This window comes from Rhinolophus ferrumequinum, chromosome 16, assembly GCF_004115265.2.
Source record: "Rhinolophus ferrumequinum isolate MPI-CBG mRhiFer1 chromosome 16, mRhiFer1_v1.p, whole genome shotgun sequence".
Lineage (NCBI taxonomy): Eukaryota > Metazoa > Chordata > Mammalia > Chiroptera > Rhinolophidae > Rhinolophus > Rhinolophus ferrumequinum.
The window spans coordinates 61,847,306-61,872,064 of record NC_046299.1 but is presented as its reverse complement, the minus strand read 5'-3'; the positions used below and the strand labels follow the sequence as shown (position 1 = coordinate 61,872,064).

Genomic DNA, 24,759 nt, shown 5'->3' with positions numbered 1-24,759 from the left:
CATCATCTTAATCAATTGGTATAGAATTTTCTGGTCAAGCACCAGTAAGGTGATCTGTCATATGGGCTCTCTCTGTCCCCTATATAGAAAGGAGGTAATCTGCATGATAAAACCCCTTCCATGCTCCTCCTTCTTCCATTCTCTTCACCCAAAGATGTCCCTGCCCCAAAACAATCCTGTCTTTTCTTTTGTCAACTGCTCCCTGGCCCCACCTTTCTTCCTATAAAAATCTTCCATTTTGTACAGCCCCGTGGTGCTCCCTGCTAGTTGCTAGATGAATGCTGTTCGATTCATGAATTGTTTGCTAAAGCCAATTATATGTTCAAATTTACTTGGTTGAATTTTGTTTTTCTTATAGAGTCAACTGGGTGGCGCTGGAGCCAGGCCACCTGGGCTTCTGCCCAGTCCCGAGCTTCCTAGCTCCGTGCCCTTAGGCAAGATGTTTAAGCTCTCTGTTCCTCAGTTCATTCTCAGTGAAACATCAGAACTATTTGTTCCGAGGATTAAATGAGGTAAAGCACTCAGTACTGTCTGACACCTGGGAGGAGTTCCATGTATATTCGTTTTTTACCGTTTTTCTCTCAAGGTAGAGACTTATTCTCCTGCATCTCAGCTGCTGTGTTTTCTAATGATACTTGACAGACTCTTCGGTGAAGGAAGGGAGAGCCTTCCTTCCTGGTGGGAGCTTGACGCTGGGTGGGGCCAGCTGGCGGAGGAGGAGGAAGAGGATGGAGGACTCCTGGCTATGGATTTAGACTTCACAGTTTTGAAAGATACCATCTGCTCTGGGGAGAGGTGTTAGGTCTCCCTTTGTCTGCAGGACACTGGAGCCATGGACACCACAAAGGGATGGCTCAGGAGGCCCTTCCTCACCTCTTGTTGTCATGGGCCCCTCCCTGGAGGGTAAGCTACAGCTCAAACCTGGAGGCGTCCGTTGTGCTCTCAGGGACCACCTGACCTGGAGGTTGTCCTGGGAGCCCAAAGCAGGGCCACGTCCTCCACATTAGAAGGCAATGATGGATGGGTTGGGGGTGGGAGGAGTTACAGCAATGCCCAGGGTCTCTCTGTAGGGCACCTGGTCCCAGATATTCTTCCCGACCCATCAACAGGCTGGCTCAACTCTGTTCCCAGCAGGGCCCAGGGGGCTTCTTCATGAGTGACGCAACGTACAGCAGAAGCAGGTGCCAGTATGACCAGGGGTGGGGACTTGAGTTTTATTTGAAATCATTAAAATAAAAAAAAATCACAGCAGCATCTGTGGGGTCAGAAGGACTAGAGGCGGGGAGGGGTCAAGGGAGAGAGATGGAAATGGCGGTGGCAAGAGAGGACAGGCATGTGGTGGCTGGGTGTGGTATGGAAGCGTGGGTGATCCCAAAGGTCACACTCCAGGACTGGGCACTCGCGTGCCAGGAGGGAATGAGGTCCAGGCAGAGGGGTGTTGTAGTCCTCTAGTCTCCTCCACTCTTGGCCTAGGAGAGAGAGTGACCGTCACAGGTAGCTCTGGGTCCCCACCCCTCAGTGGCCACCCTGAGTGGGGTGGGGACAGAAGTTACCTTTGCCCCTCTTCCCTGAGGCGGTCATTCATGAGGGGACCTCACACTTAGGCTCGGGGCTGCGTGAGGTCAGGAGTCTCCCCTGAGGGCTCTGCGACCCCAAGAGGGACGCAGCGAGTCCGTGAGGGATGGGGTCCCTCTCTGGAACATTCTCTAGAGGGTGGCTTGCCCCGGGAGCCCTGGTTTAGCTCAGGAGCCTAGCTCCTACCTCCTCAGCTGCTTCCTCTTCCACTTTGGCTGCCTCATCCTCCTGTGGGGGGGCAGTCTGCTTCAGTTCCTCCTGTGGGGAGCAAAAGGGATGTGGGACCACGTGGAGGGCACAGAGCCGCCCAGCTGCCCGGCAACCAGGGCCTCGTCCACCTGGCCTCAAAGGTGAACAGAGGCCTTCATTACCTCGCTGTCCATGGTGGGTCGAGGTGAGGGCGGTGTGAGGGCCAGACTGACTGTGGGAGTGATAGAGCATCGTGTAAGGGCCCACAGCGGGGGCTCTGATGATGCCAGGCCTTTTGGGGTACCAAGGACCCTGGAGCCCAGCTTCACCTCTGCAAGCTGATGCCGCCCAGGGACTCGATGAGGAAGCCAGGTGGGGTGGGTGTCAGTGAGCAGTGGCCCCTGATGACCTAGGCCTGACCCCAGCCTCACTGTCCCTGAGTCATACGCTCACACACCCGTGTCCTCCTGAGCCTGCAAAAAGTCCTAGGGAAAGGAATGTGTCATCACTGTTCACACAGGGACCCTGAGGCCAAGGCAGCCAGGAATCCAGCTTGGGGCCTCAGAGCTCAGAACAATGGGGCTTGTGGGGATCAGGTCTGGCTTGCTCCAGGCCCATCACTAACCCCTTAGCGTGAATGCCTCCTCTCCTCTCCCTGCCTCCTGCATGGGCTGGCTCTAGGCTCAAGCTGGTCGGGTTATACAATCCTCTCCCACTCCTGTCTCCTACCCCTATACACCCAGCTGCATGCTTGCTGGAGGCTGCCTGGGGGTGGTCTTATGACAGCTAGTGGGCAGGGCCAGACTGAGTGATCAGCACCTACGTCGGGAGGGTCTGTCACCTCCATGCTACCACAGGGCCATCCTGCCCCTTGGTGTCCTGGGGCATAAAAGGTCACTGAACTCTGTCAGCCAGCATTATGGTAGTCTCTCCAGGTGAAGGGTGGGTGGCCGCCTGCCTAGTCTTGCTGCCCCAAGTCAGGGGTATGAGGCCAGTGGCGTGAGCAGTCAGACATATAGGTGCGTCCTTCCACAGTTCACTAGAGGGTGAGTCGTGACTGGCTTTGGGTGTCACCAGGAAATGTCTCCCTTTGGGTAGCCACCCCCACCACAGGGTCTGGGGTGGCTCCAGGGGCTCATCAGCCCTCCTCTAAGGTCAGAGAGAGGTCCTAAGCAGCCTGGGCCCACCCCAGGGCCTCTTTTGCTGGGGAGTGGGAAAGGGAGGGGTCTGGTCTCTCCTGGAGCGCATGTGGGTCCTGCCCAGGGGCACTGCTGCCGATGAAGATATAGTCACCTCCCTTTGTCGGGTGCTCACCATGAGCCAGGCATAACCGCTTCGTGGGGACCGTGTCCCTGCACTGTCACACAACCCAGTGAGGCACATACTCTCACTCCCATCCCCATTTTAAAGATGAGGAAATGGTTGAGTAGCTTCCCAAGGTCATATAGCTAGGAAGGGGCAGAGCTGGGAACTAGGAGAGGACGCAGCTGCCTCTGCCAGGACATGGAGACCCTGTGCTGGCCCTGCAAGCAGACACGTTGGTGCTGCCCGCAGAGCCAGGGGCAGGGCGACCAGCCCCCTCCCCAGCCCCCCACCCACTGCCAGAGCAGGGATTCTGAGTGCTGGGTGCTCCGGGCAGCCTGTTCCAGGTAGGGGAGCTCTCCGGAGGACAGCCTCAGACAGAGCCGGGGACAGCTCCTCTGGAATGCCCCAACATGGGTCCCACCCTCTCTGAGACCTTACACTCACACAGTGGCTGCCTGTCAGAGCACGCGTTTGGAGCCGGGCCGCCCTGGGACGTGCACGCTCACACAGACCAGCCGTGGGACCTTGGGCACAACACTTAATCTGTCTGGGCCTCACTCCCACACCCTGTCTCATGGGATTTTGTATTGATTAAATCAGTAAATACTCGTAAGTGTAAAACGCTTCAAGCAGAGCCTGCTCTGTGATGAGGACAGGGATGGCTCACCTGGCCGGCCTCCTGGGTGGAGGGGCCCACTGCTCCTGTATTCTCTGTTGCTGGGCAGCACACAGGCACACACACATGTGCACGCACACGCACACTCAGCACCACACACAAAGGCAGAGGCAGAGGTGGAGGGCGGGGTCAGAACCTCACAGTTTTTCCATCACCAGGGGGTGCTGCTTCCCTGCCGCTCCTGGGAGGAGGCAGCCGCCCACAACCGGTGTGAGACCGGACACCTGGTGAGTGGTGACTCCCTGGTGTCCACTGCCAGGGAGCTGCTTGTCACCACGTGGGGCCCACAGGACCCTGCCTTCACTGCTCAAATGTGGTACCTCCTGAGTGCTGAGCACCATCAAGAGGTTGTGGTTTTGAGCCTCATGTTCCGGTTGGGCCCCAAACTGGCCCCCTCACAGGGATAGCTTTGAGGATTCTAAGTGCATTGGTGTGAAAACACCAAGCACAGACCACCACAGCCCCCAAGTCTTATTCCCCTGTATGTCAATGGGGTGATGGTGCCTCCTCCCCAGCTGGCCTCTCTGAGGCCCAGGGAAAGGGTGGCACTGGTTTGCGAGCCAGGACTGGGGACCAGGCCTCACCTTGTGTACCACTCCTGAGGTGACCGCGATGTTCTCCACCTCCTCCACGGTCTTGGTGGCCACGGTGTTGACGCTGGTGACCACAGCCTCACTCACGGCACTGGCCTGCTCCTTGGTTTTCTCAGCCACTGTGGGAGGACTCTGGCTAGCCTTGGCCCTGACCTCTCCCCACCCGTGTCTGGCTTGCCCAAGTCAGGCCTGAGCAGCCCCTTCCCAGGGCACTTTCACCTCTGGCTCTACCCAAGAGCCCAGGCTGCCCCCTCTCTGATGCCAGGGGAGCTCTGGTGATGATTGGCCTCACCAACCCTGTGTCTAGCCTCAGCTTCTAAGGGGTCTGCGTCCATGTCCAGCTTGGGACCCTAGTTTGGGGGTAAGGCGGACCCTGGGCTTGGGCCTTTAGTACTAGGGTGCAGAGGTCCCTGGAGGTCCCACCCCCGTGTTCCCTGGTCACTGAGCTCCTCACCTGAGGTCACGCTCTGCACAACACCCTCCTTGGTCTTGGCTCCTGGGGAGGAAATGGAGGCATCAACCCAGACCCACTCCTTTTGGTATTGGGAGGGGGGTGGTCAGGGCAACAGAATAGCTGGACAAGCTTCAGGGTCGTTATTGGGAGAGGATGGTGTCTGGAGGCCGGCAGTCCCTTCAAAAGCCACTTCCTGCTGTGTCTGGAGGAAGGGGATGGATGGGAAGTGGACGGGACGGGAAGGGGGGATGAGAGAGACCAGGCCTAAGCTGGGGTCTGGATCCTGCCTGGGAGTGGCCCCAGAAACAGCAGCAGGACAACACCGATGAGAGCTGAGTCATCAGCTCAGCCTCCTCTTTGGAGGAAGCTGAAGGAGAATGAGGCTGGATGCGGCACTGACTGGCCACGGGACTGAGTCTGGTCTCATCACTCCAGCCCCACACCTTCCCTCTGAGTAGGGTGGGGACCTGTGGCCTGGCTGCTGAGCACCTGTCAGCTCGGCCCAAGGGAGCTCCAGGCTCACTGTGGCTTATCTGAGTCAAGGGGCCTGTGGGTGACGGCGAGCGTTGGTGCGTGTATTCATGTGTGCATAAACAGGGGTGTCCCAGAGCCAAATACCCCACGAGCTGTCCTGCCCCAGAGACCCCTGGGGCCCTGAGGAGGTCGAAATGGACAGTGATGTATGCAGGAGAGTGGGGTGCTACAGGGCCCAGAGACCCTGACTCAGCAGCCAAGTCCTCCTCCCCTCCCGAAAGGCCACCCTGGGGCTGAGGGAAAAGGTCAGACCCAAAGTAACTGGGCATCCCAGGCTCTGGCCACCACACTGTCCCGCCCTGCCCCGCCCAACTCACCCACATACATGACACCCTCCTTGGTCTTCTCAGCTGCTTCCGTCACCCCCTGCTTGGTCTTCTCCACGGCGCCCACCACTCCCTCCTTGGCGATGGAGAAGCCCTTCTTGAAGACGTCCATGGCGGTGGCAGGAACGGACGCCTGACTCTCCCTGCAAGCTGTGGCTGGAGCTGGCACGAGTGCTGCCGCAGCTGCTGTCCCCACTGCTGCCTCTTATTGACGCCGATGAAATATTGATGATGCAGCGGCGGCGGGCCTGTGGGAGCCCAGCCAGCCCGGGGGCGGGGCAGGCGCGCGGCCGGGAGGGAGGGGGCCGGCAGCAGGTCTGGACACATCCTTATCCATCACTGCCCCTCATTCATTCACTGCCCTGCCCACCCACAGGGTCAGCCTGCCCAGGGTCTGTCAGGCCTGGGGTTGCTGTGTCTGTGACATCTGGGGCAGAGAGAGATCAGAGAAGGGAGGCGCCTGTGCTACCAGTGTCCCAGGTAGGGTAGGGGTCAGGGCCATACAGTCCTGTCAGGCAAGAGTGGCCAACCTCCCAGACTGGCATGGGCTGCCCAGCCACTCACTGTGGAGCCCCCGTCCTGGAGCTGTGGAGAGGCCAAATGGAGGGGCCAGGGTGGGGCCCACAAGGGCTCCCCTAAGCCCTGGCCTCTGTGGCCCTCAGACAGCTCCCTTCTCCCTCTGAGCCTCCACCCACCTGCCGGTTCCCGCAGCCTAGTGATGACAAGCATTGAGCAGGCATGAAGTGCCCCCCACTTCCTGGCCACCAGCACGGATGGATAGCAGGTTCCCTGAGATTGACCAACTACTTCCTGCCGCACACCTCAACCCTTGGGCTCTTCTCCTAACTCCCATGAGGACATATTCAGTGGGGCTAATTTCCTGCATCCCCAGCACCCCGAGGTCCTGACCCAAGTCCTCTCAGGGCGTAGGAACCAGCTGGATTGTTGGCTGCCTCTATGGGGGCCAAGGGGTGGGGGTATATGTGAGGGGGCCGGATGAGACGTAATGGGAAGGCTGGCCCAGGCCACTTCCTCTCTTTGTTGTCCCTGTGCTTTCTTTTCCTTCTGAGACTTAACTTGAAGCAGTTTGTGGAATCACTGGCAAAGGCTGAGTCTGTCCGCTGGCAACATGATCCTGACACTGCTGCTCAGGACCCTAGGCTGGGGCATGCTGGGGGCCTGGGCCCAGGCCCCCAGTGCCAGTTTCTCTGATCCACCCAGCCCCAGGCTGCCTGGGGTCTGGAGGGCAGAAGCTGAGGACATCGGCAGGGACCCCATCGGACGGTAAGGAGGGGCCTGGGCCTTGGGGGACATTGTGGTGCAGGATCTGAATCCCAGCTCAACCAGAGCAGGGGCTCTCTGGACCTCAGTTCCTATCTGTAAAATGGGCTAATATGTTCTATCCGCTGTACAGCTGAGAGGCTAAGTGCCTCTGATGATGTGCTAAGTGCCAGACTCCCATTCAAGAGGAACCCCCAGCCAGCCTGGACTGGGGCACCCTAGGGCCCAGCCTGAGGACCATAGGACATTGTCTGTCTGACCTGTGGCAGGAAATGGGCTTGGGAATTGGGCAGGGTGGGAGCACATCTTGCCATCAACCACCCAGCATGGGGAGCTGAGGGGCTGTGGTTCCGGAAGTTTCCAGGCGGCCTGGCAGTGGCTCCTGTTCTTCGAAGTAAGTCACTTCTGAAAGCTGAGCTGAGGTGAGGCTGGCCCATAAGCCACAGAGGACAGATTTGGGGGTGGGGGCTGGATTTTAATCCGAGTGCCCTGGGGGACTGGTGTGGGTCCTCAGCCCGGCTCTGAGAGCGAGCAGTGATTGGAGACAGTGCCCTGCTCCACCTCCAGAACAAAAAGGTGGGGTATCCAGTGAGCTCTTCTTCAGTGCCCCTCTGGGAATGGGCAGAAGGGTCCTGCCACTGGGCCAGGACTCTTTTTTTCCAGTGTTCTATTTGTCCAGGGCCAGGGATCCTCCTGCTGATAAGGGGCTAGGCCCACGGTTCCCCCCTTAGGGTACCCCACAGTCACAGCAGCAGGGGCAATTTATTAGGCCAAGCACCTTGCCAAGTATTATATCAGTTAATCCTCCCAACAACCCTAGTTACAGAGGAGTCTGCAGCTCAGAGAGGCTAAGCATGTGGCCCAAGGTCACACAGCTAAGGAGAGCCTGAACCAGGACCTGAGTCTGACTCCAGAGCTCAGGTTCTGATCTCTGGAGTACTCAGAGGCCTCCAGATACACCTGGCCTCCAGATGTGCCTATTCCCCCACCTGCTGCCAAACGCGCACGCGCACACACACACACACACCCTTACACACACACACACAACTTGATTGAGGGCATCTGTATGGATTTGGAACGTCAGAAGGGTCAACTCACTCCCACCCATTCTCCCACGTGGCTGTCATTGATTCACCGTCTTGCTGGCTTACAGAACGCATCTGCCAGGGACAGTCTCCTACACAGCTCTGATGCTTCAAGGTGAATGTGTTTGTTGGACACTTTCTGAATGTGGATTTGACTAGGGAGAGGCAGGAGGGTGAGAGTAAGCGAGTGCACACCGACCCTCAGTGAGGGAGGAGTGGCCCCAAAATGGACCAAGAGAGACCCCATTCTTGCCTGCCCTCAGTTCTGCTCAGTGCTGGGAGGCACAGGTGACTCTGGTGGGGAACCCAGACACACTGATTTCAGGGCCAAGCACCAAGCCTTCCTTCCCCTCAGCCATTAGCTCCACGCCTCTGTCTCTGGGCCTCCTGCCCCCTTTCATAAAAGAAAGGATAAAGGGCCCCAGTGAATGGGAAGAAAGTGGGAGACAGTCCTCTTTCTCCCCACCCTCTCAGCTGTGGGGAGGGACTGCATTTTCTTAGCCCCAGGGAGGGTGGGCCTCTGGACTGCTTGTGGACTTCCCTGCAGGGGTCACTCAGCCATTATCTAGGGGGCCGTGGTGTGTACAGAGCGTGTGCAGGTGCACACAAAGGTACCTTGGCCCAGGAATGCCCAGGCAGGCATCCCAAGCCCTGGTCCCAGGGGTACCCAGGGGGTCCCAGCAGGCCCACTGTGTCTCCACACCACAACCCGGAAGTTTCAGTCCCCATTGGCCAAGCGCAGGTTTTCGAGGCCTCCAGAGGGACTGGTGAGAAAGGAAGGAAATGCTGCTCGGCTTCCTCAGGCTGATTGCTTCCCGTGCTCCTGTGACAAGAGAGGAAATGCTGCTTCAGGCCCCCTCCTGCAACAGGGGAAGGGGAGGTGGAACAGGCACTCCGCACTCAATCAGGGCATCGACACCATGAGCTACAAGCCCGGTGGACCCACCACTTGACTGCCAGAGCCAGGCCTCCTGTCCTTCACTTGCCCTTCACACCTGTTTCTGGGGCCTGAAGCCCGGGCAGGCCTCAGGACACAGACCCAGATAAGTAAGACCCTTTGAACAGAGAAGGTTGAACAGAACAAGCTGGTGCCTATGCCAGGTTCCAGGGTGGAGGAGAGCTGTGGTGGAGTGCTTCCTAGGTCCCCGGAGACCCCTACGGGCAGGACCCAGTGAGCCAGCAATGTGGGTACTGGACTCCGTTGGGCAGGAGGCTCTTTGTGCTCCCAGGTGGGGGTGGGGAGGGAGGCAGTTTAGAGTGTGGACTCTTCAGACACAGCACTGAGCCTGCAGAGGGGACCGAGCTAAGCCCCATGTCCACGTTGTTGTGACAGTGCTGAGATCACCACTATTCTCTCCACTTTACATGTTGTGAGGCTTGGGGTGGGAGGGACAGGTCAGAGCCAAGGACCACATCTGCTGGGCTGCAAATCCCAGGCGTCCTGTCTTGTCTCCCCAAGACAGGTGGGAGTGTAGGCGGAGATGTTGCTCCCAGCATCCCAGCTGGCCCCAAGCCGCCAGCATCAGCTTCTCCTGACCCAGCTCAAGGAGCATTTGTGAGTTTTGTAGCTGGGGCCCAGAGGAGTTACGCATGTTGCTGTGGGTCACATCACAGGAGCCCACGCCCTCAGCTCACCTCCTACCCCCAGTCCTGCTGTATGCGGCACAGGGCCCTGGGCACACACAGGGAAAACCCCACTGGCCGGAGTCTCACTCAGGGAACCTGGGCTCTGGGCTGGATGCTGAGAGGGCCTCAGGCTGCTCTGCTGTGGCCCCTGCTCTGGCACAGAGACAAAGCCCTGCAGAATTCCCTCCTAGAGTTGTCCCACTCCTGGCTGCATTCAGAGCCTCAGAGAGCAAGCATGCCTGAGAACACGCCCTCCTTCCCTTCCCCGGGAAGACTTCAGGGGCAGCTGGAGGTGGGTTTCACTGGCTAGTTAAGAGGCACTTAAGTGTCCCAGGGGGCCATGGCAGCAGCACATCCATAACTCAGAAGGCCACAGCTAACAGCCTTTTCCCTGTGAGAGGCTCTCTGCCTTCGCTATAGCCCCTCCCTCTGCGCCCTGGGAGGGGCCGGAAGTGGGAATCTTCTTTACCTCTCCAGGACTCACTGTGTGTGTGTGTGTGTGTGTGTGTGAGTGTGTGTGTGTGTGTGGCGCGCAAGCGCCTGAGCATAGTCGAGCCTTGCTCAAGGTCACCCTGAGTCCAGGGAGGGGTGGGCAGGAAAGCCCCAGTCTCCTAGCTCCCATTAGAAGCTTCAAGGGGTTCAGCCGTCTCTCCCCTGCCTGGGGCTACGTATCAGGTCGGGGCCATGTCAGAAGCCCAGGGCAGGCCCAACCGCAGCTGGAGGACCCCCACACTTATTTCTAGGCTGGCGCCTGCCTCAGTACACCATTGTGAGATGAAAGCACAAAGAGGGTGCAGGCCTGAGACCAGGAGGCAGTGAGAAAAATGGGGAGTCTCAGGGGGTTGGGCTGGGCGCACGGGCTCAGAGGGCCAGCAAGAAGCTGCCAAGAGCTGGAGGAAACCAAAGCAAAGGTCAGGAATGTTCCCAGGGCTTCTGGGCCAGCAGCCTGCACTGTGCCAAGGGTATGGTGCTGCCAAGGGGGGGGGCAGTGTGGGCAGGGAGAATAGCGATTGCTGGAGCTCGAGATTCGGGCTGGTCAGGAGAGAAAGTTCCTGGGCAGGAAGGGTGGGCAGAATTGATTCCAGTTCCAGGAGCTCGAGCTGGAAAGTCCCAGTCACTCCCTGGCACGCTGGACCAGACCCAGCACGCCCAGGGCCCAGGCCTTCTGGACCCTTTGGAGCAGTTCAGAGAGTATGCAAGGGGTACACTTTGTTTTGAGCGGGTGTTTCTCAACCTTGGACCCATTGACATTTGAGACTGGCTGATTCTTTGTTGTGGGGGTGCAGGGCTGTGCAGTGTGCATTGTAGGGTACTCAGCAGCGTCCTTGGTCTCCACCCACTAGATGCCTGTAGTACCCCTACCCTCTCGGTTGTGACAACCATAAATATCTCCAGAGATTGCCAGATACACCTGGGGAGAAGTCCCCTCTCCCCAGTTGAGAACCACTGGTTCAGAGAAACACTGTCCCTAGGACTGAGCCCATGTTCCAGGAATTTCCATGGGGCTCAGGGTGGGGGTTGGGTGGGGGCTGAAGTTTCTGGTCCTTGGAACAGTCTGTGCAGGCTGACCTCTGGGCCCAGCGCCTTTATAGTCTGCTGTTTCGGAGTTGAGTGAATGTTCCCAGCCTCATGGGCATGTGACCTGAGCAGTCTACACAGCGCACGACACGCGGAAGAGCCCCACTTTGGTTTAATCTCTGTTGTTGACTCGCATTTTCATTTTGCACTGGACCCTACAAATCATGTAGTTGATTGTGTGTAGAATATTTACTATCTGTCACTTTACAGAAAAACTTTGCTGACTCTTTGGGGGTAGAGTCAAACCTTCAGCAATGTTTGTTGAGACAATCAGAAGCTCAGGCCCCTCTGGTCCCCAAAGGCAATGACTTAACAAATCTATAGGGGGCTCTTTGGCATTTGCCTCTGTATCTCTAATAACACACTTATATGGCTGCTTCTTGGGAAGCAGCATTACCTATGATTCAGCCCTCATTCCTACTCCGTACCCCAACCCCACATGCATGCATATATGTGTATGAGCGTGCACGCATGCACACACACGCGTGCACACACTTCCTATCCATCATTCTCCCATATTGTCATTTTGAGTATTTACATTCATATGACTATGTATGCTACTTAGAGTCGAGGCTTGACAAAAAACTATGAATCGTTTTATCCCCCCATGTGTACTTTTGGTTTTCCCCGGAGGAAACAATTGTCTTTTTTTCCCTTTTGCTTAGTTTTCTGTGTCTTTGTCACATTCCAAACTCTCAGCCAGTGGCCCACACCTGAGCTCACCTTTCATTCGTGTCAGGTGTTTGACCACCTGTGTCTCCTTGGAGACACCTCCTCTTTCAGAGCTGCAGCTGTGCTCCAGTCTGGACTGGGCCTCTCACCCACCGCCCCCATTGTCCTGCTCCTGGGCTCTCCCTGCACCATCTCCCTGGGGACTCCCTGTTGGCACTCCTGTTTCCTGATGCCGCGCTTTCCTCCTCATTGGTGTTCTCTCTCATTTTGGTGGAGCACTTCTGGCACAATGGTACTCTCCTGGGCAGTGTCTTGGGATGACTCAGAGAACTTTAAAGTGCAGATGCCCAGGTCCCAACCCCAGAGAATCTCATTTAACTGGCCTGGGGTGGGGTCCAGAGGCTCTTATTTTTTAGAGTGCCACACGATAGTGTTGATGTAAAGATTTGGTGGCAAGACTGAGAACCACTGCTCTAGTGGCTTCCTGATAAGGGGTTTTGGGGAGGAGGATGTTTTGAAACCTGGCATGTTGGGAATGTCTTTATTCTGCTCTCCTTACCTTGACGGACGATTAAGCTAGGTGTTGGATTCTACACTGGAAATAATTTTCCTTCAGTATTTTAAAGGCAATTCTCCACTGTGTTCTAGTTTCCAGTATTGCTGTCGAGACGATCAAGGCCATTCTAATTACTGGGGTGTGTGTGTGTGTGTGTGTGTGTGTGTGTGTGCACATGTGCACTCATGTGTGTGTTAGTCTTGGTTTTTTTCTCTGGAAAGTGTAGACTCATTTTCGTTTCCAGAGTTCTAAAATGTCATGATGATGTGCTTTGATGTGAGTTTATTTTCATCGTATCGAGGGCCGTTTGAATCTGAAAATCCAAGTCCTTCACTTCTGAAGTATTTGGTGTTTTTCATCTATGATTTTGTCCTTTTGTTCTCTTTGTTCTCTCTTTCTGGAACTCCTATTGTTTAGATGTTGGATTTCCAACACTGGTCCTCTATTTTTCTGATTCTTTTTCTCCTACTGTCCATCTTTCTGTTTGCTCTTCTTTTAGGGAAATTTCTTTAACTCCACCCTCTGACATTTTTATTACATTTCTACTGTTATATTTTTAATTCCCAAGGGTTCTTTTCTGTTGTCGCCCTTTTTATAGCTTTCTGTTCTTATTTTGTGGATGCAGTGAGATCTCTTATCAATCTGGGAATATTAATGCAAATTTGGGGTAAGGTGTCTTGGCCCTCCTCAGTCTTGGATTTCTCCAAGTTGATTTTTTCCAGTTGCTCCAGTTTTGACCTCCAGTTTTGACCTCCCTCTTTTATAAGAGAGATTTTCCTTAGGGGTCATCCTTGGATGTCTGCCACTCAAGAGTAGAGACTGAGAAGGTGATTGGAAGCTGGGTGTATGGATGGGGCTTTCTGATCTGTTTTGTTATAGGTTGCTCTGTGGGACTGTTTCACTGGTGGAACCTGTGATGACAGTGTCTGTAGGGCTTTCCTCTCGAGCAGGGTCATCTTCCTAACAAGCTTTTTCAGCCTGCAGCCAAGAGGAGAAAGGCTGGCTGCCAGACTTCTGGGAGCTGACTGGGAAAGCAGGCTGGGCAGGGAGGGTCTCTGCACTCAAAATAGACATGGTCCCTCAGCTCACCTCAATCCTTTCCCACCCTCCTCAGGAACGTCCTTGGGTGAGGGTGCCTGATGACCCACAACAGAGATCAGACCCAGAGAAGGAAAAGCCCAGCCCCAAAGCCACTGCGTCTCCAATGCCCCTGAACATTGCTTCCTAATAGCTCATAACTGTGGCCATTTCTCTCCATATCAACCACCATCATCCAGTGTAAGCATCTCTGACCTAGAATCCTGACACAACCATCTATATCTCTCCCCCTCCTTCCCTGCTGCACCCACGAACAGGAAAGGGTGGCTCGTTCATATCACTTCCCTGCTTGGACCCCTCCATGACTTCCCATGCCTTCAAGTTCAACGCCTCAGCTGGCACTCAAGGCCTCCGTGGTCTGGCTTCTTACCTTTGCAGCCTCTCCTCTGCAGCCCCCACCCTCTGCGCCTCTGTAAGGCCACATACCTCTGTCACAGCTCCTGGTGCTTCACACAGCACAATTTTCACCTCATCCTGAAAGTGTCCCCAGGTCCTAGCAGCTGTCACACCATCTGAGATTGCCTTGCGACCCTGAAGGGAAGGGCTGCACTTTCCTATTGGCACTGGGTGCTGCTGAGCTTGAGCCCAGCACCTGGTGCCCAAGAGGTGCTGAGCTGAACGAACCGTGGAAGTCATTGTCACTTGCAGCTCTGGAGAGCTCTGCTCTGGGAGCTGCCTGCCAGCGAAGGGCTTCTACTGAGCCTATCAAGTCTGCCCCTGGGTCAGGGAGCTCAGGCTGAATCAGCAGTGAGCACCTCCCCAGTCCTGGACCTCAAGGGACACAGAAGGAGGGGCTGTCTCCCGGTGTTCAGGATGCTGAGCATGACCCCCAGCCACCCTGTAGGACCTCGGTGTGGGTGACCTTTCCCAGAGAAGGGACTGCTCGGCCCAGCTGCCTTTGCCTACAACTCTTTGAAAGTCCATTTCCATAATGGCCATAATGCAGCATGACCAGGGAGCAGGTGCCCTCCCTGCTGGGTCTCTGGTGAAGAAAGATGTGAGAGGTAAAGGGGGAGGCTGCTGGGTCAGTGCTACAGTGTCCATTAAACTCTTGTCAGGAGCCATCCACTTGGAGGAGGGTATTACAATCTCCCCTGGAGACACGGAGCATGGAAACTCCCTAAGTACCGCCCTCCAGCTCACCCAGCTAGAAAGTGTGAGGGATTCAAATCCAGGACTCTCCAGGCCCAGCGGCACTACGCTGCCTCCCTAGCACCAAGAGAAACAGTGAGAGCCCTTCCTGCCTCTGTGGCTAATTTTGCTGTGTGCCTTTTGAGGGGCTCCTCAGCCTCTTTGTGCTGTTCCTGGAAAACAGTGAAATAGTTGCAGGCAGGGTTTGTGGAGCTCTTGCTCTGGAGCTGAGGGATGAATAATGCAGAACACTCCCTTCTCAGGCTAATGGATTCCAGAATTCCTGGCATGGGTGGGGCAGGGAGGTGGGGTGGGGCACTCTGTCCTGGCACCCTCGTTGACCTTTAGGAAGGGTTGTGGGGTGCCTGGGCATGGCTCAGCAGCCCTCTCCTCTGGCTTGATTTTTCCAGTAACTGGTGCCCCTACCAGATATCCAGGCTGGTCACCTTTGTAGCGGCTTGCAAAACAGAGAAATTCCTCGTCCACTCACAGCTGCCATGTCTACAGGGGGCTCCCGACTGCCAGAACGTCAAAGTCATGTGAGTGGGGGCAGGGCAGGGTAGGCAATCAATCCAGTTCTTCCCCTGGCTCATCCCAGGGTCGCTGAGCTGGCTCTCTTCCTCCAGGTACCGCATGGCCCACAAGCCGGTGTACCAGGTCAAGCAGAAGGTGCTGGCCTCCGTGGCCTGGAGGTGCTGCCCGGGCTTTGCTGGCTCTGACTGCCAGCACCATGGTAGGGCTCCCTGTGGCCTCCTCCTGCCTCAACTTCTGACCCCAGAGGCCATGCACTCCTCTGACCTCTTGGGGTCAACGTCTGATGCCTCCTCTCTTCAGATCCCACTGTGATCCCTGAGCCTGCAGACCCGGGTGATGGCCTCCAGGAGCCTTGGGGTGGAGAAGTTGGCTTTGAACCCGGTACGTTGCTTTCGTGGAAGGGGCAGGAGGGGCCGGCAGGCAGAAAGAACCCATGTGCCCAAGCCCTTTCTCCTCTGATAGCGTGGTGCCATTTCAGGAAAACTGCCCCCAGAATCAGCAAAGGCCCCTCTGGCCCTGCGTCACCCCATCCCACACCAAGGAGGCCAGGTCCACAGGGCCCTCAGTGACCTGCCTGCTTGCAGAGCACATGCACCCTTTTCTTTACCCCATTTTCTGGGAAGGACAGTTTTATCTGGCACCTGCCTTGCCCCCTGAACTGTACAAGCTCCCATGGCCTGGAAGAAGCCTGCCAATAGCCCTGCCCCCCAACAGCCAGGAAGGCACGCTGTCCCTGTTCTTGAGTCAGCAGACAGAAACCACCAAGAGACCCCACTTGTGGGGCCTTTCAAGGCTGGGCCAAGGTTGGGGTGGCAAACAAGTTTTACCATGTGGTGAACTGCTATCTGTTAACAAGGGCTGTCTAGAATGATATTGAGAGGTAACGTCCATGTGACTGAGGAGGAAAGTGTGCCATGATTGATTAGTCATGTCTGCTGTGGACGTGGGTGGCAAGGTGAGAGCTCATTTACCACGTATTTGCTCATCTGGGGCTAAAAGCTTCTAAGCTCCTGCTCAAAGGACATCAGTATACACCTCTCTCTCTGCTCTCAACCCTGAAATCTCTGTATCTTATGATCTTCCCAGGCCTGTGGAGAGTTAGCCCTCAACCTTTATTCCTCATGTATCTTTAGGCCACCCAGTTGCAGAGACCAGCAACCTTGTGGTGCAGCAGGAACACCTGCTGGGAGATCTCCAGAATGACATTCACCACATGGCTGACAGCCTCCCAGGCCTGTGGAAGGCCCCGGCGAGCAACCTCACAGCTGTAATGACTGAGGCAAATCAGACGGAGCCTGGTGAGTGGCAGGCACATGGGCTGAGGAAGAACCTGATCACATCCAAGGGGACGAGTGGGAGGGGAGGCCGACCTTCAGAGGACCCCCTTCTATAGGCCCTGCCTGGGGAGGGTGTCTGCTCCAGCGGGGCTCGGTCAAAACGTGCATCTGTTGCAGAGTTTCCTGGCAGACCCTTGGAGCAAGTGCTGCATTTCAACCCCATCTGGAGTAGCTTAAACCAAAGCCTGCACAGCCTCTCCCAGGCCATAAGAAACCTATCTCTTGATGTGGAGACCAACCGACAGGCCATCAAGATGCTTCAGGAGAGTGCCGTACCCAGGGCTGACGTCCAGGAGCTTGGTGCCAAATTTGAGACCAAGGTCCAGGAGAACACCCAGAAGATAGGTCAGCTGCAGCAGGACACGGAAGACCGCCTGCACGCCCAGCAACTCTCCCTGCACCAATCCCTCTCTGAGGTCCAGGCCAATGTGGACACCAAGTTGAAGAGGATCCTTAAGGCCCAGGAGCATCTGGGGTCCAATGGCAGCGTGGTAGCCGCAGCGGCAGGGGCTGCGGCAAGGCCGGAGCCAGAGAGCCTGCAGGCCAGGCTGAGCCAGCTGCAGAGGAACCTCTCCGCTCTCCACCTGGCCACCAGCCGCAGGGAAGATGAGTTACAGAGCATCCTGGCAGACATGAGGGCAACACTGGCCAGGCATGTGGATGAGATCAAGGAACTGTATTCCGAATCTGATGAGACCTTTGATCAGATCAGCAAGGTGGAGCGGCAGATGGAAGAGCTGCAGGTGAACCACACGGCACTGCGTGAGCTGCGTGTGATCCTGATGGAGAAGTCGCTGATCATGGAGGAGAACAAGGAGGAGATTGAGCGGCAGCTCCTGGAGCTCAACCTCACCCTCCAGCACCTGCAGGGTGGCCATGCTGACCTCATCAAGTATGTCAAGGATTGCAACTGCCAGAAGCTTTACTTTGATCTGGATATCATCCGAGAAGGCCAGAGGGACACCACACGTGCCCTGGAGGAGACCCAGGTAAGCCTGGACGAGCGGCACCAGCGGGACGGCTCCTCTCTGCAGGCCCTGAGCGGCACAGTGGCCGCCCTGTCGCTGGAGGTGGATGCACAGCAGGCAGAGGGCGAGAGGGCACGCGCCGACAGAGCGCGGCTCCGGAGCCAGCTTCAGGCTCTGAGTGGCGAGGCGGTCGCGCTGAGGGCCTCTGAAGGCGAGCTCCGCCATGAGGTCGGCAAGCTGCACAGCTCCTTCGAGGCCCTGCTGGAGGACGCGCTGCGGCACGAGGCCGTGCTGGGCGCCCTCTTTGGGGAGGAGGTGATGGAGGAGATGTCCGAGGAGGCACCTGGCCCGCTGCCCCTGCGCTACGAACAGATCCGCACAGGGCTGCAGGACGCAGCCAGTGGGCTGCATGAGCAGGCACTTGGCTGGGCTGCATTGGCCGCCAGGGTGACGGCCCTGGAGCAGGCGGCAGCGGGTGGCAGGCAGGGCCCCGAACACCTGGAGCCCAGCCACGATGCCGCGCCAGAGGAGGCCAATGAGACGGAGCCGGAACGGATGGCACAGGAGCTCCAGCGCTTGGGCTCCGACATCAAGCGTCTGGGGCAGTGCTGTGACACCTCCTGGGCCTCCGCCCTCAATGGCTCTCTGGAGGACCTCCAAGGAGCACTCTCTACCACCCAGCGCCGCCTGGAGCAGCACCAGCAGCTCTTCTACAGCCTCTTTGGAAACTTCCAAGCGCTTGTGGCAGCCAACGTCAGCCTGGACCTAGGGAAACTTCAGGCCATGCTGAGCAGGAAAGGGAAGAAGAAGCAGAAAGATCTGGAAGCCCTCCGGAGGAGGGACAAGAAGCAAGTGGAGCCTTTGGCGGATGTCCATGTCAAAGGGCCAGTGCTGGGTGCCCTTGAAGCAGAGCTCCACAAGGCAGGTGAGTTCCTGGCCCAGGGAGACTGGGTGAGTCTAGGAAGACAGGGCTGTCTGCAAGCAGCTCTTCTGCCTCAGAGGTGGCGGAGATGAAAGAACAGGATGGTACTCATGACTCCTTAGGGCTGGCCTTGCCCTTATTCCACCTTCCGTTCAGGGCAAGGGACATCTTAAGTTCCCTGAGTATAAGGAGGTAGAAATCACGAGAACCAGCCCTCAGTGAGCAGGCTGAGCCCCTCCATGTAAACCTGTGAGGCTCATATATACATGGCTGGCTGCCTGCCACTCTAACTATATAGTAGGGAGAGGAATGCATCCTTTTCTCCCATGCCACACCTCAAATCCCTCCGCCTCAGCTCTTCACTCACCCCACTTCACACCTCCAGGTGTCTTTAACCCGTAGCAGCACCCCACAAGAGGTGAATCCTGAAAGGTGCTCATTCTGCTAACAGTTGACCCATTTTTCTGCCTGGCACCAGGTACCCTGCAATGCTCTTCTTGGGCTTTGCCATGTTGACTCATCACAGCAGCTCAGCAATGCAGTATCACTACCATCTCACTGAAACTGAGACTCTGGCAGGGGAAGGATCCTGCTCACACAGCTAGTGAGAGGCACGGAGGAGCCCTGAACCCAGTCCAGCTGTCTCTAAAGTGCTGGCTCTTCCCCTGGGAAAGGTCCTCGATGGCTGGTCCCTGCAGGGCCCTGGGGACCTGGACCTGGGAAGCTGGTTCTGAGGCTGAAGTGATGTGCAGCCAGCCTTCCCATCCCCTCCCCAAGTGTGGCCCTGGGAAGGGGCCCACTAGGCTCTGTGCTTCAAGTGACTTTCCCCTGCCAGAGGCTGGCCTTAGGGTTATGGCCACCTCCTTGACATGGGGCTAGATACAAGGCTACCATGTGGGCTATCTGTACCCTGCTGTAGCCTGGCATGTGGGACATCCTTACTGAAGGTGCCACCCCACGCCGGCCCTGCTCCCACTAACCCTCCATTATGGCCCCTGTGTCTCCCTGGGGGCAGTGAACAGAGCACAGTCTCTAGCACCACTTGTCTCAGTTTCTCCCTCCATAAAATGGGAGAATCACATCTACATCAAAGGGTTGTTACGAAGATGAACAGATGCATTTACCAAATACCTAGCACAAGGCTTAACATTTAGTAGAAAGCAATCAATGTTTTCTCGTTTCCCCAGCATTTTCAGCGCTGAGGTTGAGCCCACTCTTTGATCTTTTTTCCACTTGGGAGTGCTGCAAGTCCTCAATCGCCTGATGGGTTAGGAATCTGAGTTCACCACTATAATATTTTATTTCAAAAGTATTTTTTCCTTAAAATTAAAAATTCCCCCTTATTTGTCTTGCAAGCAGGCCATAGGGCTTGAATTTATGCCCTGCGGAGAAGCCCATTCTCAGTTTGCCTGCTAGCAAATAAGGAAGTACAACTCTTCCTTCTGAGAGCTCGTTGGGCCCACTGGCTGGGTGGGGGCTCCCTCTACAGCTCAAGGGCAAACCACAGTCAGGCTGGCTCCAACGGGTGCATGGGGACCAAGCACCGGAAGAGGGCGCTCCTAGGCCGGCCTTCCTTCAGTTGGGCGAGCGCCCCACCTCCTGGGTGCTGGGGGAACTGCAGGGCCAGCGGCGGGCCTTTGAATGTGACACAATCTTACACAAATAGGAACGCTATTCTGAACTCTAATTCTCAGAAAATCTCCCAGAACTAGAGAAGAGCAAAATTTTGTCATCCACAAGGCTATTGCTGGACTGGGAGCCAAATAGCTGGGGCACTAGTTCTGGGACCTAAGTCACTAACTGCTATGCAAATTGTTCCTCCATTGTTCCTCCTTTAGGCCTTGGTATCATCTCCTGAGAAACGGGAAGCTTCTTCTCAACAGAGGGAGGGAGAGGGGGAAAAGGAGAGAGAGGGAGGAGAGTGAGCACATGTACCCACGTGTTGAGGGAGCACGAGAAGCGTGACCTCTTCAGTGCCAAGGTCTTTGTCCTGGTTGGAACCCTAGTGGGACTCACCCTTCCTGTCCCCTCTCCTGTTCCTGTCCCTGCCTGAGCATCTTGGCCAGGCAGCCCAGCCACCCCTTCCTCACTGTACCTTCTCCCTCTACACAGAGGGCTGCCTCTGACTCTGTCTTACTTATCTGCCTAAAGTGCTTCTTCAAGTGGGAAGAGCACCAGAAATGAGGACATCCAAGGACAGCTCCCAATTTGGTAATTTATCAGTGTCATCCGGAGCAAGCTTTCCCTTTCTGGGCCTGTTTCTCCATCTGTAACTCCAGGGCTCTGTGCAACATTTTGAAAATATTAAGATGACCAGTGTGAAAAGGCTTTTCTTCCCTGGTCCCACCTGCTGTTTCCTTCTCTCTCTAAGGTCCTGTGCCAAACATCCAGTAGGAACCACTCCTCACTGTTCCTTCGTTATCTCAGTGTTAGCATTGTTAGCTTGAGGATCAGTGTATTTTCTGTCTTTCCCTTGGGTTTCTCAAGATCCCTAGCAGGTGGCAGCAGTTTGGAAGTCAGAGACCTGAGTTCCTGTCCCAGCCTGCCATTGACAAGCCACGTAGCCTTGGACCAGTTAAGCTCTGAAAAGTTGAAGTTTCCTCAGTCAGGGCTACTTATGTCTCAAGGATGTTGGAAGGAAAAGAGATCAAACAAGAAAGTGCTTTTAAAAACATACACCAGTAGAGACAACAGACTTGTGTTTTCCTTTCTCTCAACTAGTGAAATACTAAGAATTGGCCCGTTGGCTCCCACTGTGAGATACATTGCTATTGGGAATACATAGGTTATTTAGCAATAATGACCCATTTCTCACATTAATAAGGTGAAGAAGGCAGGTCCCGGGGTTGAATTTCCCCTCCAAGGGAGTGAGGAACTGATTCACTGAGTACTTTCCTCCTGCGTTCCAGGCTCCCCTGTGGCCTTCTACGCCAGCTTTTCAGAAGGGACATCTACTCTGCAGACAGTGAAGTTCAACTCTACTTACATCAACATTGGCAGCAGCTACTTCCCGGAAGATGGCTACTTCCGAGCCCCTGAGCGTGGGATCTACCTGTTTGCAGTGAGCATTGAATTTGGCCCAGGGCCAGGCACCGGGCAGCTGGTATTTGGAGGTCACCATCGGACCCCTGTCTGTACCACTGAGGAGCAGAGAGGTGGAAGCACAGCAACAACCTTTGCTATCGCTGAGCTGCAAAAGGGTGAGCGAGTCTGGTTTGAGTTAACCCAAGGATCAGTAATAAAGAGGAGCCCATCGGGGACTGCATTTGGTGGCTTTCTGATGTTCAAGACCTGAACACTGGGCCAGCTCTGACCAGACGATGTGGACTTGCCCAGCTCTCCTTGGCCTGGGGCTTTGGCCAGGGTTGGTCTGGAGACCATCCAATTGGTCTAGCTCTTCTCCGGAAACCTTCTGCAGACAGTGGGCCTCCCTCTAGATGCACTGGGTTTGGGTATTTCTTAACGAATGAGAAGGACTGGAATTCTCTGGGCAGGACTGGTCCAGGCAAGCGTGCACCATGACGTGGTGTGTGCCTGCTGGGGCAGCTTGGCTTGGCTTCAGCAATTTACCACACCCGCTGCTCTCCAGCTTCTCTGGGGTTTTGCTTCTCCTGTGGTTTAAACTTCTGTACAACACGAAACTTTTCTTCCAATTCCTTGTCTCCCTAATCTTATGCGAGAAAATGATTCTTTCCCAGAAATAATATGTTTAAAATAGAGGTGACATTTTGGACAATATTGGAAACCAGTCTCCAACCACTACAGGGCAGTAGGACAAAACCAACCCGTTTGGTTTTGGAGACAAGGGCCTGCTTGAGTTAACCAAGGGAAATACAATTAGTATCTTCACCTTAGTTTCAGTCCTTCCTTGAATTTATCTGTCACTTTAATTTCACTTCGTTTTCTCCCTGCCTCATACGGGATAAAGGCCAAGACATGCCAGACACGACCTGAAATGTGTATAGCTTTCACCTTTTTACTCCCTCCAATAGTTTATGGCCGCCCTAATGCATATTAGCATCTCTACCAGGAAGGGAGCTGAGGGAGGAAGTGAAAGCAGACTGTAAAAATTTCCCTCAATTTCATCACCTTTGGAATAAAGCAACGCCCTTCAAATCTCTGCCTGGTGTACTTGTGGAGAGCAAGACGATTTGGTAAAGCAGGTAGAAATGTGGGACAACATGAAACTGTTTGGGATAAATGTGATTTTCATTATTCCAGGCCATATTTACTTCACAATTTCCGCGAATTCTACATAAAACAACACTCAGGGGCCTGTGTAGTAGGCCCTGGCATCGATATTGGATTAGACAGCACAGCTCAGAGTTGTAATTACTCCTGCGATACCAACATGCGGTTTTCAAAAAATTACAGATTGAAGAGAAAAGAGGCTTGAGAAATCAGTCATCTAGTTGTCAGAAAATGTTTTTATTTTGGCAGTAGCTATTCAATATTTGTTGCATATACTCTTCTCCATAAGAAAATCAGATCGGGCTGGGTAATGAAAAAGGATAGGAGTTGGTCGTCAGGGTTAACACGGTTCTAGCCCTTCTCATATTTTCTAAGGGTCATTAATTCAAGTCATTGTCCTTCAGAATTTATTTACCACTAAGTTCAGTGTGCTCAGTGTTAAAAGGAACAGTATGCCAGGCTACCCCTCCCACTGACGGTTTGACACTGGGCTAAATCACGAGCTTTTATGAACTTTTTTCCATCTGTAGTGTGAGGTGGTTAGGCTAACAGCTCTCATTCAGTATTTTGGTATTTTATTATCTTGACCACAAGTTTAGCTTTCACCTCCCTGCCCTTCCCTCTGGCCAGGGCCTTTTGCCCAGTGCAGCTCTCAGGTGCCAAGACGAATCCTGACCCAAGGCATGACGTATGTGGGCCACTTCAGACCAACAGTCAGAAAGCCAGTACCAGGTCACCCTCGCTGCCCGAAAGACCACGGCCATGTCTGCTTTCTGCCCAGTATTGCTATTATTGGTCAGGCCGTGCTGATGACTAAGTGGAAACATTAGGGTAATGAAGTCTTATCATTCAAGATTTTCATTTGGAATTTATTGCACATAATAAGCAGAGTAAATTGATCTCCTCTAGAAAGGACACATGTCCTCCAACCCTCATGCAGCGGGTGCTCTTCCAGAGAAGTGTTATACAGAGAACTGCTAATTGCTAAGCTCTGCCAGCAGCATGGATGAGTCACTCCAGAAAAGTTCATGGGATGAGAACTAGAGAAACAATGGTTCTTATAGGTAGGGTGTTTTGCATGCAAATTTCACAAAAACTTGATATCAAATTTCAGTGCAAATTTTCTGTTTTAACACTTCTACCATTAGGACTCCAGCTCAGCATGAATTCTAAAGTTCATTTGATAGGTTTCTTATCTCCAGTAAGGCATCTAATACCCTTTTCACTGCCTTACAAGTTGATGCCCTGTTACTCCAGGTCAATGTTAAAATACCCTTCACTCGTCCTCAACAAGACAGCTCACTGAGTACACATTGATATCATACCTCCCCAAACCTGATGGAAAAAATAAAATACCATTGAAAAACAAGAAAGGATACCATAAGCAGATCAGGAAATTTTAGTCATTCCTAAAATGTAGGAAGTAGATGGAATCAAGTATAAAATGAAATAGCAATAGGAAATCATAACCCAAAACATTTGAGACTACTGGGGAGAAGGGAGTGATTTCAGGGGGCCCCCAAACTCAGACTCAGCCCCTCACACACTTGGGGGGGCGGTCGGTGGAGAAGGGGCAGTCAAGGCAGCAGGCAGCCAGTCCCGTCATCCTTGCCTGTGCTAAGCAGCCAGCAGCAGTGGCCTCGGCCTCGCTCAGACCAGTGCACGTCATCCTGAGCCCCCAGTCAGGGTAGCTCCTGACCCTCTGGAGGCAGGAAGCTCCCTTACGCAGACACCTGTAACCTTACTACAATCAAGACCCATGGGAATCAATCTAGAGGCACGCCTCCACAAACTACAACACAATGTCAAAATAACTCCCAACCTTTATTTCAGAAACACCACGAAGGGGATGTATATGGTCTATAAAAAATGTTTCTGAAAGCTCTTCTCTCCTCCCTTGAAGCTCCTCTGGTATCCCATCATTTTTTTTTTTTTCGTTTTTAAATTGGGGAATATTGGAGAACAGTGTATTTTTCCAGGATGTCAAGTCATTGTATTTCAATCTAGTTGTGGAGGGTGCAGTTCACTGGCCCATGTGGGAACTGAACCGGCAAACTTGTTGTTAAGAGCTCGCGCTCTAACCAACTGAGCCATCCGGCCGCCCCTCTCATCATTTTTTTTGTTAAGA

The 24,759-nt window shown here is 54.5% G+C and overlaps 2 protein-coding genes across 2 annotated transcripts; one reads left to right on the top strand and one right to left on the bottom strand.

Annotated features, from left to right (window-relative positions):
* Nucleotides 1-1,182: 1,182 nt before the first annotated feature.
* SNCG (synuclein gamma) lies at nt 1,183-5,883 on the bottom strand. The gene is made up of 5 exons (XM_033130724.1): nt 5,644-5,883; nt 4,793-4,834; nt 4,330-4,457; nt 1,762-1,833; nt 1,183-1,469 (listed from the first exon to the last, which is right to left on the bottom strand). The coding sequence occupies exons 1-5, from the start codon at nt 5,762-5,764 to the stop codon at nt 1,449-1,451; spliced, it is 384 nt and encodes a 127-aa protein (XP_032986615.1). The 5' UTR covers nt 5,765-5,883; the 3' UTR covers nt 1,183-1,448.
* An 830-nt stretch (nt 5,884-6,713) lies between these two features.
* Nucleotides 6,714-23,829, top strand: MMRN2 (multimerin 2). The gene is made up of 7 exons (XM_033131116.1): nt 6,714-6,936; nt 15,090-15,218; nt 15,306-15,412; nt 15,514-15,594; nt 16,347-16,511; nt 16,668-18,443; nt 21,350-23,829. Exons 1-7 carry the CDS (start codon nt 6,782-6,784, stop codon nt 21,733-21,735), a joined length of 2,799 nt encoding a protein of 932 aa, XP_032987007.1. The 5' UTR covers nt 6,714-6,781; the 3' UTR covers nt 21,736-23,829.
* The last annotated feature ends 930 nt before the right edge of the window (nt 23,830-24,759 follow it).

Coding starts and splice junctions, on each gene's coding strand:
- SNCG (XM_033130724.1), bottom strand. CDS start 5,764: ATGGACGTCTTCAAGAAGGGCTTCTCCATCGCCAAGGAGGGAGTGGTG. Junction 4,835..5,643: donor GGAGGGTGTCATGTATGTGG/GTGAGTTGGGCG, acceptor TTTCCTCCCCAG/GAGCCAAGACCAAGGAGGGT. Junction 1,834..4,329: donor CCTCAGGAGTGGTACACAAG/GTGAGGCCTGGT, acceptor TGCTCCCCACAG/GAGGAACTGAAGCAGACTGC.
- MMRN2 (XM_033131116.1), top strand. CDS start 6,782: ATGATCCTGACACTGCTGCTCAGGACCCTAGGCTGGGGCATGCTGGGG. Junction 6,937..15,089: donor GGCAGGGACCCCATCGGACG/GTAAGGAGGGGC, acceptor TGATTTTTCCAG/TAACTGGTGCCCCTACCAGA. Junction 15,219..15,305: donor TGCCAGAACGTCAAAGTCAT/GTGAGTGGGGGC, acceptor CTCTTCCTCCAG/GTACCGCATGGCCCACAAGC.